Source organism: Suillus subalutaceus, assembly GCF_016647625.1.
Source record: "Suillus subalutaceus strain FC151 chromosome Unknown DFJ58scaffold_32, whole genome shotgun sequence".
Lineage (NCBI taxonomy): Eukaryota > Fungi > Basidiomycota > Agaricomycetes > Boletales > Suillaceae > Suillus > Suillus subalutaceus.
In genome coordinates, this window is record NW_024540281.1 from 264,674 (window position 1) to 282,326 (window position 17,653).

Genomic DNA, 17,653 nt, shown 5'->3' on the forward strand with positions numbered 1-17,653 from the left:
GAATATTGACGATGCGAGCAATAGATGGGCCTTGAAAGCTTGAAAGACCGTCAGGGACTAGTAGTGTAGTAGATTTGGAGGGAAAAGGATTTCTTCGCGTAAGGATTTTAAAGGTAAGGACATCAATATTTAACGTTTATTTAGTTTTAATTCTTATCTATTCATGCACTGTCACACATTCATTTGCGCCTGCAAGATTTAATGGCAGAATCCGCTGATCTTGCAGCATCGTTAAGGAGGAAAGACGGTCTTCTTCCTTCTAATCATGGCCAGACTACAGGATACTACAGCTCCGGAGACAAAATTTCCATCCCGCGATCGATTAGGATACCATGGCTAGAATTTCGAAGAAGTTCACCTAATCATTCTGAGGCTCGGTCGAATACTAAGTAAGTAGTTGATCGACCCAGTATTCAACGTTGTATTGCATGGAAAACCTTCCTGGAAACCGCCATACTTCTTGTTTTGCACCCTCATACATACCGAGCGAAATATCAGAGCCCTGGTTCGACTCTACACTGTACCTCGAGTAAGTAAGGGCTGGTAACCGACTGTACCCGACTGTAACCGACCGTTTCATGAACATCGGACTGAAGAAGTCAACATCCACCTAAGAATCAAGTCATTGATAACCGAGTCAGTCAAAGCCTATCAAATCAAGATCTCGAACATGAAACGTACCTGGTTTATTCGCTCCGGCGCCACCTCCTTTCCTGCTGTCGAATTCTGATCATTCCCTTGACTTGCTGAGAAACACCTTCCCAATGAATGGCGTATGCCGTCGGGCTCGTGCTATTTGCGTCCCGTCGGGAACGCATTTGATCAGACTTCCAAGCTGTAACCTCGTTGAGCCTGGGGAAAACATCGGACAGGAATGCAGCGACCACAGTGGTTGCGCGAGGTTGGATAACCGAGTCTGCAAAATCAATTGTCCGGATATTCATGTTTTGGACTCCTCCTCCTGGGCGATCCAAAGGCACCTCTGTGAATGTGTCGGTATCGATTGCAATACAAAGAGTCTGGAGTCTGGGGCAACATTGAAGCATCTCGAGTAAGCCAATTTGGCTGATATCGGATTTTACGACCCAGCCGTGCCTTTTGTTGACACTAAAGGTCCGGAGGTGAGGCCATGCAGATGCCAAAGATGCCAGATCATCGTCTGCAAGATGTATACTACAATTCACGTCGATTATTAAGGTGTTAATGCTTCCAAACTGAGTGAGAGGCATGAAATCATTGCCATGGATGCCGGTGTGGGATGACCGTCCGTTAAATCGATTACCAGTAGGTGGCGGCAACGGAGGTTGAGCCGCAGAGGGCATTCGTATACTAGGAAGACTCTGCAATGAGACATTCTGCGGTTTAACGCCCACATAATGTTCTGTGAGAAAAGCAAAGAATGCTCCCATGTCGCAGGGAGTTGGGCCAGCATCCACTTGACCGCGAATAGATGTGGGATGTATCTCTAGTTTCTGCATGAACTCAATCAAGGAAGGTAGCTCAGGTGCATGAACTTCCAGTTCACGGAGGCGCGAAAAAGTTTGCGGAGATGGAGGGTGGTCTGTCAGACTTTGAGAGATCGATTGTGACAATGTAAATGCAAGTTTGCGTAAGTAGGTTTGTTTGGCGAGATGGCGAAAGATGACTGTATCGATTTCACCACATGTGACTTCCTCGAGGTGGCTCCATGCGAGAAGCATGTTCGAAATTGGGGGACAGGGGGAACCGGAGGGAAGGGTGATGACTTTGACAGCAGGGCAAATGACGGGCACAGCAGTCAATATAGGAGATGCAGCCGCATCCCACCGAGCAGTGCCAGTACTCGAACAATCAAGCGTAAGGGATGTCAGAAGTGGTCCACATAGAGTTTTTAAGAAGCCCATCGTTTGGGGTCTGCTGTCATTCCATACAAGCGAGCGTAGATTCGGGAACAGCGGGGACGTGGTAGGTGGACGGGAAAGTGTCAAGATGACGGATGGTTCCACAGAACGAAGGGGATTTAAAACACGCAGACGCCGTACACGACTAGCATAGCCTTGAATGATGTCCCATTCTGCTTTTCGAGGTGCCCGTTCAATACCAACCACTGCTGTACCTAGGGGCTGAGGAGATGATAAGTACTCAATGAGTTAAATACTACTGTAAACAACAAACGACGTACCAGGCGCCAACACAATCGGGTGACTTCTGCAGACAGGCATTGGATTAGAGGCGCAACGCCGTCGAGATTTGACCAGAGAGCATTCAATGCCACTGCATGAAAAGCCTTGCAGGTTCTGGCAAGACGTGCCAGAGCCTTTTTGGAAGCATTTGGGATATCATCTTCATCATACAGATGTTCGCATATTATCATGAGTAGCTCATGCACGAGAAACAATCTATGCATTGCCTGCAAGATGGGAGTCCGTTTGGCGTTCGAGTCCCTAACTAATTAGAGTTTGGTTCACGTAAAAGGAAACATAATATTTATTTGGTCTTGCTTGCAGCTGGGATTATTCATACTCAGCTCGCTGTCGGTCACGATGTTCACGACTTTGTTCTGCACCACCATCACCCTTCACCATGTCTGCTCCCAACTCTCCTAGACTTGTCGACTCGTTTACCGCACCAAAGGAAATATTACAGGAGTTTGCAGATCTTGCAGAAGAAGAAAATGTCGACCCCTTCGCAGAAACAGCCTCAAAACGTCAGATTGCAGCACGGCAGTCCGACTACCACAACCGTCGCTTCAGTCGTGTTGCGCAGGAGAGCGCAGATGCCTTTAAACCCGTCGAAGATGGTATGGAGACGGAAGGAGGATACAAAGAGGCGATGAGATTGGCTAGGTTGGAGCAGGAGGAAGTAAGGGTCAGGCGGGCGATTGAAGAGAAAGAGAGGCAGGAGAGAGAAGAGGGAAAAATGAAAATGGACCTTGACAAGACCCCTCCTCGTGCCGAACTTGAGGATGTCGCCATGGAACTTGCTACTGCAAAAGAGCTCGCGAACTCTCGCGAAGCTGCTTCTGGGACCAAACGCAAACGGAGATGGGATGTTCCCGAGCCTGCGGATGAGAACGTTGACCCTAACAAGACTGATAAGAACGAATGGTCGAAAGAAGCCCTGGAAGCATCCGCGCCAAAAAAGCGTCGTTCTCGCTGGGACGCTACTCCGGCAGAGGGCGCCGCTGTCGGTGAGACACCTAAGAAATCTCGCTGGGATCAGGCTGCTGTCATTCCAGAAACCCCCATGACGCAGATAATAATGAATGCGCCGGGTATCATGCAGGAGGATAAGCATAACCGTTATCTCAGTGACGAGGAGTTGGATGCTATTTTACCGGCCACCGGGTATGCTATTGTTACTCCTCCCCCTGGATATGCACCGATGGTAGCTCCCCGCAAGCTTATGGGTGCACCAGTGACAGAAGTAGGTGGCTTCCATATCCAGGAAGGCTCAGACGCAGCAGCAGTGGCTGCTGCTGCCGGCCTCGCGCCTGAACTTCCCACCGAAATACCTGGTGTCGGTAGTCTTGCATTTTTCAAGGCCGAGGATGCTCAGTACTTCGCCAAGATTCTTAAGGAGGAAGATGAAACGGAGCTATCGGTGGATGAGATGAAGGAGCGTAAAATCATGCGTTTACTTTTGAAGATAAAGAACGGTACTCCTCCTGTACGAAAGACTGCCCTCCGCCAAATCACTGACAAGGCTCGCGAGTTTGGTGCTGGTCCTCTCTTTGACAAGATCCTTCCCTTGCTCATGGAGCGTACTCTCGAGGATCAGGAGCGCCACCTACTTGTGAAGGTCATTGATCGTGTCCTCTACAAGCTTGACGATCTTGTCCGTCCGTACGTTCACAAAATTCTCGTTGTCATTGAGCCGCTCCTCATTGATGAGGATTACTATGCTCGTGTGGAGGGTCGGGAGATTATATCCAACCTTTCCAAAGCTGCCGGTCTCGCACACATGATATCCACTATGCGTCCTGACATTGACCATGCCGACGAGTACGTCCGTAACACCACCGCTCGCGCATTCTCTGTCGTTGCCTCTGCGCTCGGTATCCCCTCGCTCTTGCCTTTCCTCAAGGCCGTATGTCGCAGTAAGAAGTCATGGCAGGCGCGGCATACCGGTATCCGTATCGTGCAACAGATCGCTATCATGATGGGCTGTGCCGTCTTGCCCCATCTTCGCAATCTCGTGGCCTGCATTGCACACGGTCTGCAGGATGAGCAGCAGAAAGTGCGGACCATGACTGCACTCGGACTTGCTGCCCTTGCTGAAGCAGCTGCGCCTTACGGTATCGAGTCCTTCGATGAGGTGCTGAAGCCCCTCTGGCTCGGTATTCGTCTGCATCGTGGCAAGGGCCTTGCTGCCTTCTTGAAGGCCATCGGCTTCATTATTCCCCTCATGGACCCCGAGTACGCATCCTACTACACCAAGGAAGTCACAGTCATCCTCATTCGTGAATTCCAAACCTCTGACGAAGAGATGAAGAAGATCGTCCTAAAGGTGGTCAAACAATGCGCAGCCACTGAAGGTGTCACACCTCAATATATTAAGCAGGACATCCTGCCTGACTTCTTCAGAGCGTTCTGGGTCCGCCGCATGGCGCTTGATAGGCGAAACTATCGCCAGGTTGTGGAGACGACTGTCGAGCTTGCGCAGAAGGCTGGGGTGTCCGAGATAGTCGGCAGAGTTGTGAATGAGCTAAAGGATGAAGCGGAGCCTTACCGGAAGATGGTCATGGAGACAATCACCAAAGTCGTCGCTATGCTCGGTGCTTCAGATATTGACGAGCGGCTCGAGGTCCGTCTAGTCGACGGTATCATCTACTCCTTCCAGGAGCAGACTACCGAGGATCAAGTCATGCTTGATGGCTTCGGCACGGTGGTCAACGCCCTTGGCATTCGTGTCAAGCCCTATCTCACGCAGATTGTCTCTACCGTTCTCTGGCGGCTCAATAACAAGAGCGCTAAGGTCCGGCAACAGGCTGCAGATCTCACGACGAGGCTGGCTGTCGTAATCAAGCAGTGCGGGGAAGACCAACTTCTCAGCAAGCTAGGCCTCGTTCTGTTCGAGCAACTTGGTGAAGAATATCCCGACACTCTCGGTAGTATCATTGCTGCAGAGGGAGCAATTGCTAATGTTGTTGGTATGACGCAGATGAATCCGCCGGTTAAGGATCTTTGTGAGTTGCTTCTACTAAGTCATAACGCTGATTGCTAATACTGTTATTAGTGCCTCGAATGACGCCTATCCTCCGTAATCGTCATGAGAAGGTGCAGGAGGCATCTATCAACTTAATTGGTCGTATTGGTAGGTGTCAATATGATGTGTCTACTCCATTCGCTGACTTATTCTTCGACCAGCCGATCGTGGGGCAGAATTTGTGCCGGCGCGAGAGTGGATGCGCATCTGTTTCGAGCTACTGGATTTATTGAAGGCGCACAAGAAAGGTATTCGACGTGCTGCTGTCAACTCCTTCGGATATATTGCGAAGTCCTTGGGTCCTCAGGATGTTCTTTCGGTTCTTCTTACCAACTTGCGCGTGCAAGAACGTCAAAGTCGTGTTTGCAGTACTGTCGCCATCGCCATTGTCGCTGAGACTTGCGGTCCCTTCACGTGTATCCCTGCCATCTTGAACGAATACCGGACAGCGGAGCTCAACGTGCGCACCGGTTGTCTCAAAGCCCTCACATTTGTCTTCGAATATATTGGTCCCCAGTCGGCGTACTACTGTGACTCCGTAGTCACCATGCTTGAAGATGCCCTCACAGATCGCGACCTTGTTCATCGTCAAACTGCTAGCGTCATCGTGAAGCACATCGCACTTGGTGTCGCGGGCATGGGCTGCGAAGACTCTATGATGCACTTGATGAATCTTGTCTGGCCTAATTGTTTTGAAACGTCGCCGCATGTCATTGGTGCTGTTATGGACGCAATCGAGGCAATGCGGGTATGTCTTGGCCCCGGTATCCTCTTGAGCTACGTTCTTCAAGGTTTATTCCACCCTGCACGCAAAGTCCGCGAGGTGCGTCTTCCCAGGTGCATGTTCTATGTCTCATACTGATCTGATTTACTTTGTTACCTAGGTCTACTGGCGCGTCTATAACGCATTGTACCTGGGCGCTTCGGATGCTATGGTTCCCTTCTATCCCGACCTGGGTGAGCTCAGTGAAGGACAAAATGTATATGACAAGCATCCACTGCAGATGTTCCTCTGAACAACGTCGAGTCATTGTATGATTAGGCACTGAGTTACTTATGTTTTTATTACCATGCCTCATGTAGATCTTAATGCAATAATCATTGGGTCCTTCGACATCGCGTCGGACTAATGATGTTTCCAGTTCAGCTGGATTCAGGTAAAATAGCATTGTGTGCCGAATGGATTGTGTCACAACATTTCAGACTGGTGTATTGTAGACATCTATGCGAGGTATTATGTATGTATTCTAAGCAGTGAACAACGAGAGTATCGTAAAGTCGTAGTGGGAACCGTAGAGAACAAAGAAATATCAGAGAAGGTTTTGTTCAATTAGAGTACGAAGGAGGTCCTGGAGCCAAATGCGTCAGAATTAACCCAACAGAACAACTGGACCAAGCTTACCAACTAAGCGCACGGTGTTCTGTATGGCGGACTGCAAGGTCATCTTCTCGCCATCCGAGAGACTGTCAATGATGCGAACAAGACCATCTAGAGAAGCCTTGCGGTCTTCCTCGGCAACCTCCGCAAAGTGGCTAAGTAGATGATCAGCCTTAAGTTTCGACAAGGTCGGCGTGATGTCGAGCTGCTCAAGGACTTCGGCCAAAGCACGATTGTTAGGCAAGTCACTATCAGGGATAAGTGAGTCCAACAACGCGGCACGCTCCTCGGACTCCATTTCGGGGTTGCCATCTGCAATCTGCTCGAGCAAGCTGGAGCGTGCGATGCGGGCGCGAAGGGCCCAGTAGAAGTATCTCCGAGCATCTTTCCACACGGCAGGTTTAGCACAACCTTTGGCTTCCATTCGCCCAGCGCGACTGTACACAAATCAGACAAAGATTATCTCGTGAGGTTGGGGGAACACCTACTCATGAAGGTCTGCGTAAAGCAAAGCAAGCTGCTTGTATGTGGGCTGCAAAAAGGTCTCCCTGTTGGCAAGTGCCTGCGTTGCCTGGGCTCTCTCCTCGTCGGTCTTGGTAGAATCCTTGCTGGCTTGCTTGAGCTCGGCGTACGTCGAGTCAAGACGCTCCATCAATGTCAAGATCTTGTCTCGGCGCATCTTGATTTCAACAATACCCTCCGGCTCGAGAACACCAGCACGAGCCTCGACGTCTGCATACATCTCCATTTTCTCCGGATTGATCGAGGGGTCAAGAACGACCCAGGCACCGCCGCGCAGTTCACCATTGGGGACGATGTAAACAAAGACAGGCTGCTTGTAGGCGGACAACCCATCAACGATTTTCGAGCCCTGTTTGAGTACCTCGTCGTACATGTCTTGCTGACCACCAGAGAACCCACGCCAATTAGCGAAGATGATGAGAGGGAGTCCTTCACGATTAAAATCGAAGATGGCTTGGGCGGTTTTGTAGGCAGAGTTGGGGTACCAGACTTGACCTGCCTCCATGACTCGTTGTTCAAATGACGCTGGGTTAGCAGGGTCTGCAGGAACAATGCGCTCAATTGTCCGGGTCTCGACAGCAATAACACCCATGGGAATACCACCAAGGCGTGCACGGCCAACAACGACAGTCTGAGCCCACCCTCCGAGTGTCTCTTGGAAGGACCCTTTGTCGAAAAAGCCAGTGAGCCACTGTGACGTGTGTTCATCTTCTTTGCCTTCGATGAACCAACGAGGATCATACGGGCCCTTGGGAGGTATGAAGGCGATATCGCGATCCCAAGAGTCTGAAGTTTCGCGAATAGGCAGGGAGTCGCCCTTCGACTCTGGAACATATGATAACCACTGCAAGATGTGCGTGACACCCTCCAAGTCGCTGCTAGCGGTGAGATGCGATATACCGTTCTTATACATGATCTGCGTCCCTCCAAGCTGCAAGTTGGAGGTATACACCTCCCGTCCGAGCACCTTGTTCAGGGCTGGAGCACCAGTGAGAATGATGGGCTGGCCCTCGACTTGCACTGCACGTTCTCCAAGACGTACGAGATAAGCTCCGATTCCAACTGACCGAGCGGTGACCAAAGTGATAGTGAAGATGTCGTCGTATGCCCGTGACGTTTCACCAGCGATAAGACCTGATCCCTTCAGACTCTCAACACCGAGACCATCCTGTAGACCTATAATGTCGGTGATCTTGTAGCGCAGCTCGCCATTAACCTCTATCTCAGCTGTGCGCACAGACGCAGCAGCCTTCTCTTGAACCTTCAGGTAGTTCTCCCGAGTCAGGTAAATATAATCGATGCCTTTCTCAGGGTGCCCATCATCGTTCCAGGAACACGAAAAGAGGTTCATCACTTCTTCTCCCAGCCCAATGCGAGCACCAGAGTTGGCAGAAAGGTAAACGCGAGGAAGGCCGTGTTCGCGAGCGTACTTGGTGACGGTGTAGAAGAACTGATCTTCGATGGGACCAAACGAGCCAATTTTGTAGGTGATGTCGTTGGCGATCACAACTACCTTGCGCCCACTGGGATACTCAGGTGTCCTTAGAGTGAACACCCAAGCAACCATACCGAAGGTATTGTTTCCTGGAGCACGTTCAACTTCCGCGAGTTCATCGTGCTCGTCAAGCACGAGTTCCTTCGCCTCCAGAGTGTTCTTCGGCAAGCTCAAGGAAGAATCAGTCGCACGAGCCTTGATCCAGAGGTTGTGCAAGGCTTTGGAAAAGAGCTCGGGGAAGTCATAGACATAAGTGGTACCGATAAGATGCGCCTGGTATCGCTTGGGTTGCAACGACTCTTTGGTTGGGTACGGCTGGTGGACGGGCTGGAGGTGGAGAGGTCCCTTTTCTCCAATGGATTTCAGGATAGTGGTGCCTTTGTCCGTTGTAATCTCCTGATAACCATGGAAGTTGACTACAAATCCAGATACGTTCTCTATGATGCAGCGAATAGGGGTAACATTCCCCTCGCTATCTTCCAGAGCAATGCGAATTTCGGAGCCAGTGACGTGGAGACGCCATAACCTTTTTCCATGTCGCTCTATGAATCCAGCAATAGCCGTCAAAACATCTTCATATGAGACCGCGAGGTTGTAGACGAAGTTCATGAAGATGTGGTTAACGTCAGCATTGCGGTGTTGTGCACTGACGACTTCCAGTGCGTCAAGAACGCTTGTAACGAGACGATCGGTTTCAGAAACAAGGTACTCTGCGGTGCTCATCGAGCCACGTAGGCGTCCGGGGCGGACGAGTGCGCGAATGAAGAAGCGGTTGTCCAGTTGGTTCTCCCGAGCAACGGCATGGTAAATGTGAATTTGCTTGGTCTCGACGAAACAGGGTGTGAGCTTGTAGTGGGACAAACGGCTGAGCTCCAGCTGGAAAGCAAGAGCCGGTTCAATGTTACGGATGGCTTGCTCCTCAACCCAAGAGCCACCGGAGTTACGAAGGGTGAAGTACATCGGGTATTGCCCGCGACGGCAGATGAGAATAGTTACGCGACGGACACCACGCTTTGCAAGGACGCCATTGCGATCGTTCAAGAATTTTGCCAACTGCTCTGCCCAAGTTTCTTCGGCAACGTCATCGGTCTTGTCAAAGATACGGAGTGCCAGGTTCATCACATTAGGCGGCTGGTTGTTGCCATAACGCTGGCTGAATTCGTCGACGTCAAATATAGGGAGGAGTTCGGCGACCTTTTCGAAGCCTCGTGCCATAGCAGCAAGGTCAGAGAATGATGAAATAACACCATTTCGAATAGGCTGAGACTTGCTGCGAGTTATGAGATAGGTTAAATCGCTGACTGAGCCCTGGCGGCGAGGGTCGCTGGGATCAAGTGAGTGAGTCGAATGAAGAAGCCGCTGTGCGGTGAACTCACGGTGCAGTGACGCTTGGAGTCGATGGTGGCGAATGAGATTGACCAAGATTAAACCTCCAAGTAGCAGCGCTCGGCAATTCGCCATCGTCCGAACCATCACCCTCCTCGTAGTCGATAGAGAGAAGTGAGTAAGCGCGGTAAGCACGTCGGATATAAACCTCGAAGGCAGCTGATGGACGGTCCCAGTCAGAATTACTGTATTGGTTCATCAAGTTAAAGACGTACCCAATGTGACAACTGGATCGGTGTGCGAGAAGAACGCAGGAAGGACATCGTAGACGGTATAACGTGAGTCGCTCAACTCTCGCAAAATTTCAGCAGATGGAGCCCTAAATGGTCATTAGCGACAGTTACAACATTAAATTAATTGTTTTACCTGTTAGCATTGCCAGATTCGCCATAAACGCTCGAAGAGACCGACGCTTTCAAAACAGCCTCCATTTGAATGAGACGCTCTTCGTACGACGGCATCTGCCCGAGAATGAGAACCTCGCGAGCCTTAAGAGAAACGGAGGTGGAGGACCTGAAGGTCTTCGGTGAGTGATTACAACGAGAGAAAATACAGGACCCTACTTGGATTCAAGAGCTGCCAGGTCGTTGAGGACCTGGTAAAGTCGACTTTCTGCGTTCGAAACAGGCAAACCACTTGTCTTGACGTAGTCAAGCACGGCCAACACTAGCTTCGACTTGCTCTGTGCCTTCGTGTGACTGAGTACAAGTGCAACAACCTTGTCGAGATCGTCTTTGTGTTGTTCTCGAAGCTTGAGGACACGAGTCTCAATGCTTCCGCCAAAGAGTTTCTCAGTCTGCTCATATGCAGAAAGAAGGTTGGCGATTGTGTGCACCTCGTGACCCTTCATACCACCCATAAAGCGCTCCAGGACATCATATAGAGCAGTGAGTTGCATGCGGAACATCGCCCTGTCATGGGGTAAGAGGGAGTCCTGGACGTAGTGCTCGAGCACCTTCTTGATGCGCACTGCGGGGAATTCGTGAGCGTCGCTCTTCGATTTGGCGGTCTCGATTGCGCTACGGATACCCTCTTCAAGTTTTGCGGGCATGCGACCGGAAAGCGCAGATAAGATAGCGTTAACCTCAGAGTAAGGAAGCTCAGGGTCATGCAGCACCTCAATGAGGTCCTTGAAGGTCGAGGCCATGATAGCCTGGTTGTCATAGCCCTCAAGAATGTCATTGAGTGTACCCATGCAGCGAACAAAACGCTGATAGGTCTTGTTGCCAATGATGCCAGGGAGACCCATAGGAGGGAGGAGGCCTTCGAAGGGTTTAGCGTGTTTGACGCGGGCTGGGTCGTCCAGAGTAAGGATGCCAAGAATGTCACCGGGCTCAAGGCTGACACCAGGCTGCTTGACAAACTGGACTATGCCGTCCTCAGCAGCTACGAGTGGCATATACATCTTCATGACCTAGAGGCAACTAGCTCAGGCGCTGAAACATCGCGTTCATACTATAAAAGACTTACCCTCGATTTCTGCGTAGGTCTCGCCAGCGTTAATATGGTCGCCGCTATCGACAAGGAACCTGACAAGTTTGCCAGGGCTCGGGCTTCTGAGTTGCGTGGGATCATTCTCCTGTTCAATCAAACATGTCTTCGCATCGACCATGAGACGCAGCGCGCCTACTTCCTCTCTCCAATACACGGAATGACTCCGGCCATCGAGCAAGACGAGCAATCCACCATCAGCCAGTGGACGAGCACCAACCATGGTCCGGCCACCGTTCAGGAACAGCGTCCACATATTCTTGGAGGAGCGTGCGCAAGTAAAGTTATACCGCGTGTTCTCATAGATGAAATCAACGCCGAAGACTGTTTTGAGCAGGTCACGAGCAGGAACCTGACCCTTGTCAAGGATGCGTTTGTACTCGCTGGTGCAAGCGTCAGCAGAAAGATGCGCCTTCGTAACGGCACCACAGACGACAGCAAGCGTAGCGTCAGGACGCTCGGCGGTGAGCTTGTTGCTGATGAGGGTGTCCAACCACCCGGTTGTGAAGGTGTTCTCGGTGAACGCCTCGAGCTCAAGGAGCTTGATGAGGTACTCGACAGTGGTTCGGAAGTCACCACGAATGCTAAGCTCCTTCAGTGCGACGATCATGTTCTTCCTACTCTCGGATCGATCCTCGCCATACGCGAAAATATGACCGAATTGAGAATCAGCGAACTCATGTAAACCACCCGCAGTGCTGACGGAGAAGTAACCCCACACATTCGTACTGGAACGGAAGTTAAGCTCTTGGAGAGATCCAGATGAAGGTTTGAATCCAGCGTCAGGGTTCTCGGCAGTGATACGAACTGCAACGACATGACCCTTGGGACGCGGTTTGCGCTGAAGCTGATTCGACTCAGGCTTCACCATGTCGAAATCGATCTCGGACGAGGCATTGGGAGCCACGCCGTAAAGAGTGCGGATATGACGGATCCTGTGGAGAGGGATACCCATGGCTACCTGTAGTTGGGCAGCAGGCAAATTGACGCCGGAAACCATTTCAGTCGTCGGATGCTCGACTTGCAAACGAGGGTTCAGCTCAAGGAAAAAGAACACATCCTCCCTGTGACTGTAGAGATCTAGAGGGGAATGAGTTAGCGAATTTGAAAGAGCCGGTATAGATAATGCGCATACATTCAACCGTTCCTGCGCTGACATATCCGACTAGCTTCGCCAACCGGACGGCTGCACGTTCCATCTGCTCAAACGTATCCTCCTTTGCAATGGTTACGGGGGCTTCCTCGATAATCTTCTGGTGGCGACGTTGAACGGAACAGTCACGCCCGAATAAAGAGATGGCATTGCCATACTGATCGGCGAGCAACTGAACCTCCAAGTGTCGTGCTTGACCAGCTAGCTTCATGATGAAAATTGGCGATCCTGAAGAAGGTAGGTTAGGGGATGCTCAAGTCGGATTAAATCATCGTACCTGGGATTTCTCCTGCAACGGCGTGGAATGCATTCTTGAACGCATCCGGATGATCGACTTTACGAATGCCCTTTCCTCCTCCGCCTTCACTGGCCTTGATCATGACTGGATATCCGATAATCTCAGCCTTGGCGAGACCCTCCCCGACATTTGTGATACAAGCGTTCTTATACGCCTTGTCGGGAACAGTCACGAAACCCTGCTCTGATAAGGTAGTGTCCGAGATACCAGAGCCCGACCAAGCCATACAGGGAACATCCGCGCTCTGAGCAACGATCGTACTTGATATCTTGTCTCCCAAGCTCCTCATGGCACTTCCTGGGGGACCGATGAATACTATACGGTTCTTCGACGCAGCGAGACTCTCGGGTAGTCGAGGGTTTTCAGACGCATGACCCCATCCTGCCCAAACGGCATGCACGCCAGCACGCTCGGCAACATCGACGATAAGGTCAACGTTGGCATAATTGTTATTGTTCGATCCTCCTGGAACCTCGATGTACTGGTCCGCCATGCGGATGTACTCAGCATTTACCTTGAGGTCCTCAGGAGTTGCCATAACTGTAAACTCGACAGCTCGCTCCGTTCCGAATGTTTCGTAACTCCATTGGCGGATCGATCGAATCTCCTTGACCGCCGCGATGCCTGTGTAACGTGAGTTAACCTTTGCAGTATGCCCTGTGTTGGTACGTACCATTATTTGCAATAAGTACCTATAAAAGACAAGGGATTGATCAGAATTATATTAAAAATCATTTAAGGGATGAATGGGGTTTGGTAAAACAAATGAAACAGTTTCAAGAACCCGTGAAAAGACCCACCTTCGTGATGACAGTATGACCTCCATGAGCCTTTACAAAGTCCGTAACACGGCCAGCGGGAGCCTTATCCAGTGAATTCCCACCTGAAAATGAGATCAACATCTAAAACGCGTTATTTATTATTCAGTGATAGGACGCGTACCTATGAAGTGGGCTACTTTTGAGTGATCGTAAGCTGACATCGTTGCCACCAGTTATTGATTATTGAATGAATTGAATTCACCGGCAGACTGGGCTGCCAGAGATGGGAGATGATGATGGGAGGAAAGAGAAAGCAAGCGAGACGAAGATATGATGGGGCTTGTCAAGTATTTTATTACTTCTTTTACTGAGCCCCAAAGTATCTACTTTGTTACGTAATAATCAATTATATCCCGCGTCAATGGTTATCTTATCGAGAGTAGCTAGCTTGTCTTGAAACTGGTTTCAGAACAGGCCGATACGGCAACGACAGCGTCGGAGTCAGAGTCATCAACGTTGACGTTCAACGTTCCATGCTTGTTTTTCGCAAGACTTGCTACGGGGGGGCGGGAACACCAATATTTATGTAACTCCCCAACTTGAAGTCCCCAACGAAAGTTTTCCATGCGAAATTCGTTTATTCGTTTGTTCCATGCGCTGAAATCAACACACGACTTCCTATCTTACATGATAACTAGCTACTAAAACTAAACGATCACACGCGGCTACTAAGCGAAGTCACTCTTTGAAAGAGCCATATGAAAACAAGCGACATAGGGGCTATTTCTAGATTCCATTCCCATCGCTGCGCTTAGATTTACTCCAGGAGGTTAGTTTCGTCAGCGTTCAGAATCAACCTCGTGAAGAAGCGAATTTGTTCCAAGAAGCCCTCTGCTCTCATGGCTAGAATCGAGACCACCGTGTTATTGAGTAAAACAGCAGGTAGTGCGGCAGCCTGCTTACCTTCATTAATGGTATGCGCGCCATTGTAGCCATCAGTGGCACCACGGTGGTTATATCGGAAAATGTGTCTGGTAAGGCTCCAGTAATGCCTTGTGTCTGGAAAACGCATGTTCAGATTATCTCCGTGTTCTCGTCATAAGCGCCACCCACCCGTGTTTCCTGCGATTATCGGATGAATACGTTAGCTATCGACCGATATAGAGTATTAAAGTGCTAGTCTACCTAGGGAAAGGCCAGGTGACACGACGGAAAACTCGGGGAAGTCATCCGTACGGAGGTTGGTCTTCAGCGTGGACAAGAGGGTACCCGAAAGCAGTTCATATGGCCCGCTTCCGGTAGTTGGGGTGACAGGTGCAGGTTCTAATCCCGCGCCGAATGCCTCTGAAACCTTCACAAGACCCCATGTAGATGCCTCGGGGTTGATTTGCTTCCCAAATGCATCCAGAGACATATTGTACTTTGCCGCAACAGGTGCGACGATGCTCACAAATCGGTCTTGAAGTTCAGAAACAGAGCTGGTTCATTGTAAGTGGATTGGTCTGGATAGTGGCCTGCGTTCGCATACCTGTGATCTGCGATTCTGTGGTTTGTAATGGCGTAAACAGCTTCAGGCAGTGCGTTGATCTTAACGCCACCGTAGATGATGTCTGACCAACTGTTCCTTCAAGCTGCCAACGTGAGATGACCTTGTTTACTTACCGATGGCTTGAGTTGTACCTGCCGAAGCAGAGTATTCTGGGTCGAAATCGTCAAGCTTTGTCTCCAGCTCATGCAACTTCTCGTCGCTAGTCTGCGATTCGATGACAAGTTTGCGCATATCAGAGGGGAACCCAGCATCGTACTTTGCCCTGCACTGCAGACCCTGATAGTAGGTTCGGTCGCGTGCAAGCTTCGGGACGTGTGGGTTCGCCTCGAGCTCAGTGACAACGCCGGCGAGGATACCAATGCCCTGCGCACCATGAGACATGTCACTGTGTGTACAGCGTGTGTACAGCGGTGTACTTACAGTATGTCTCGGAGGTCTGCTCGAGTGCCCTCCAGGTGTGAGAACATCCACACGAACGTCCAAGTATCCTTTCTCAGCAACTGCGGGAGTTGCAAACACAGTACCGCTCAAGTCTGAGTATTTTCCTTTATGGATTTAAGAACTCGAGTGCAACTCGATCGAAAAGTCATCTTACCTCCTTCATCGACAATCATTGAGATGGAATCTTCTCCATAGGTCTTTACGAGATACTTTCCAATTGCTGCAGCTCCCTATGACAACATTGGAATATTCTCAGTCAAATCAAAAATGCACTTACAGTTGGGCCACCACGCTCCTCGTCGATGCCATAAGCTAAGACGACGGTTCTTGTAGGTTTGAACCCTTGCTCAAGGAGAGTCTCGATGGCAGTCCTATCCTAACGTTCAGCATCGCGATGACGCTTATGCTATTCTTTACTACGCACATGATGCCGATGGCTCCAGACTTGTCGTCGCAGCTGCCTCTCCCCCAAATCCACTCACCATCATAATAACCCGAAAAAGGGGGGTTGATCCAGTCAGCTTCAGTTGCAGCGTTTATGGGGACCACGTCCATATGCGCAGCCAAGAGAAGTGGCTTCAAAGACGTATCTGTTCCTTGCCAGTGATAGACAAGTGCATAGGTCGCAATCTTGGTGCGCTGTAGAGAGGCGTGGCTTGTTTTGCTCTTAGTGATGCTTTAGTATAACCGATATATGCTACTTACACTTTTGGGAAACGCTGTTCGATGTAGGTATGGAACTCATCGAATACCTTCCATCGCGGGTCCTCTTCTGGAGTGCCAAGATCGTCATAGCACACGGTCCTATAACAATTTGAATGAAAAAGAAACGATCCCCAAGACAAGAGTACGCACGGAATCCTTACGGCGCCTCCCAGTGACTCGTATGCCTTTAGTTTGAACTCTTTGGTTCCGTACTCCTTATCGAGAGAGTCGACTAGCAGCGCGTGGCTCGAAGGTGTGATAGCAGAGACTTGCGGACACATCTCATCCGCTACAGCAAGTAACCTCTGGCTCTCGTGAGTGGGGAAGGCATTGGTTGTAAGAGATGGCCAGAAGTGATGGGACAACAATGCAAGACCCAAAAAACATGCAAAACCAAGGATCTTCGATCGGACAGTGCTGCGTTGACGCTTGTAGTTTTGAGTTGCGTGCCATACAAGCTCTGGATCTGCCTTAGCTCTCCAGTGCATGTTTTGGACAGTGGAAGGTGCCTTCTCGTCAGCGAAAGGCTCTCGCTCTATCTGTGCTGTTTGGTCCATGAAGATAGGAAGAGAATCGAATTTCCCGCCGTCAGAAAGTCATGCAGACAACACAACCATAAGATAAGGTCACTGGATGCATACCAATGCACATGACGTCACATGAGAGTGACCGGCCCGGGCGAATTGGTAATCATGCATGAGCTGGAATTAGTGCCATTGGAGACATGGGTTCTACTCTGTGACACTGTGCCACGCTGTCTTCCAAATTGGACGTGCCATGCTGTCTTCCGAATTGGCTTGCCACTAAGCACCTGGCGGATTGAGAAGGTAGACGACGGCGAGCACACTGAGTTCAGAAGGTATTCACTGGATCGGAAGTGTCAAGTACGCCAACTTAGGTCGAAATATTGAATGTGTTCTTCGTTAGCTTGCGGCATAATATTAGATATTAGATGGCTCCCCGTAGACTGAGATAGGATAGTGCATGGTTTGATAACAAATCAAAAAGGAGGGAATCCATATCAGGTCATAAACCGTGAGTGTCGTGCTGCCCCTTTGAATCGGTACGACAAGCTGGAAGTGCATTGCCATTGGCCATGATATTCAGCATTGAACGTTGAACACTGGCTTTTGCTGTACGAGAACTGAATTTCAAGCGGCAGACCTTCCAAAATTAATTTATCCCACATTTTTTGGGCCTGCGGGAAGTTATCTAATTTGAGCGTGCTTTCCACAATCTTTAGGCACCCACCGGGCTAGTGACATCGATATCCAATCGAGTAGTTAC

The 17,653-nt window shown here is 50.1% G+C and overlaps 4 protein-coding genes across 4 annotated transcripts; 1 reads left to right on the forward strand and 3 right to left on the reverse strand.

Annotated features, from left to right (window-relative positions):
• Nucleotides 1-259: 259 nt before the first annotated feature.
• Nucleotides 260-2,526, reverse strand: DFJ58DRAFT_779280 (uncharacterized protein). The gene is made up of 3 exons (XM_041389678.1): nt 2,162-2,526; nt 682-2,102; nt 260-610 (listed from the first exon to the last, which is right to left on the reverse strand). Exons 1-2 carry the CDS (start codon nt 2,384-2,386, stop codon nt 687-689), a joined length of 1,641 nt encoding a protein of 546 aa, XP_041245732.1. The 5' UTR covers nt 2,387-2,526; the 3' UTR covers nt 260-610; nt 682-686.
• Nucleotides 2,492-6,536, forward strand: DFJ58DRAFT_874578 (armadillo-type protein). Its single transcript, XM_041394399.1, has 4 exons — nt 2,492-5,167; nt 5,218-5,295; nt 5,349-6,010; nt 6,072-6,536. The coding sequence occupies exons 1-4, from the start codon at nt 2,563-2,565 to the stop codon at nt 6,201-6,203; spliced, it is 3,477 nt and encodes a 1,158-aa protein (XP_041245733.1). The 5' UTR covers nt 2,492-2,562; the 3' UTR covers nt 6,204-6,536.
• On the reverse strand, nt 6,322-14,006 carry DFJ58DRAFT_744509 (acetyl-CoA carboxylase). The gene is made up of 13 exons (XM_041387321.1): nt 13,853-14,006; nt 13,711-13,793; nt 13,584-13,602; nt 12,890-13,534; nt 12,595-12,840; nt 11,439-12,539; nt 10,532-11,381; nt 10,335-10,481; nt 10,184-10,287; nt 9,959-10,127; nt 7,054-9,906; nt 6,590-7,002; nt 6,322-6,536 (listed from the first exon to the last, which is right to left on the reverse strand). The coding sequence occupies exons 1-13, from the start codon at nt 13,890-13,892 to the stop codon at nt 6,514-6,516; spliced, it is 6,693 nt and encodes a 2,230-aa protein (XP_041245734.1). The 5' UTR covers nt 13,893-14,006; the 3' UTR covers nt 6,322-6,513.
• Nucleotides 14,007-14,289: 283 nt separating this feature from the next.
• DFJ58DRAFT_779286 (uncharacterized protein) lies at nt 14,290-17,042 on the reverse strand. Its single transcript, XM_041389679.1, has 12 exons — nt 16,517-17,042; nt 16,367-16,465; nt 16,086-16,316; nt 15,939-16,032; nt 15,816-15,891; nt 15,641-15,765; nt 15,334-15,583; nt 15,200-15,281; nt 14,857-15,149; nt 14,785-14,793; nt 14,635-14,730; nt 14,290-14,574 (listed from the first exon to the last, which is right to left on the reverse strand). The coding sequence occupies exons 1-12, from the start codon at nt 16,921-16,923 to the stop codon at nt 14,489-14,491; spliced, it is 1,848 nt and encodes a 615-aa protein (XP_041245735.1). The 5' UTR covers nt 16,924-17,042; the 3' UTR covers nt 14,290-14,488.
• Nucleotides 17,043-17,653: the final 611 nt, after the last annotated feature.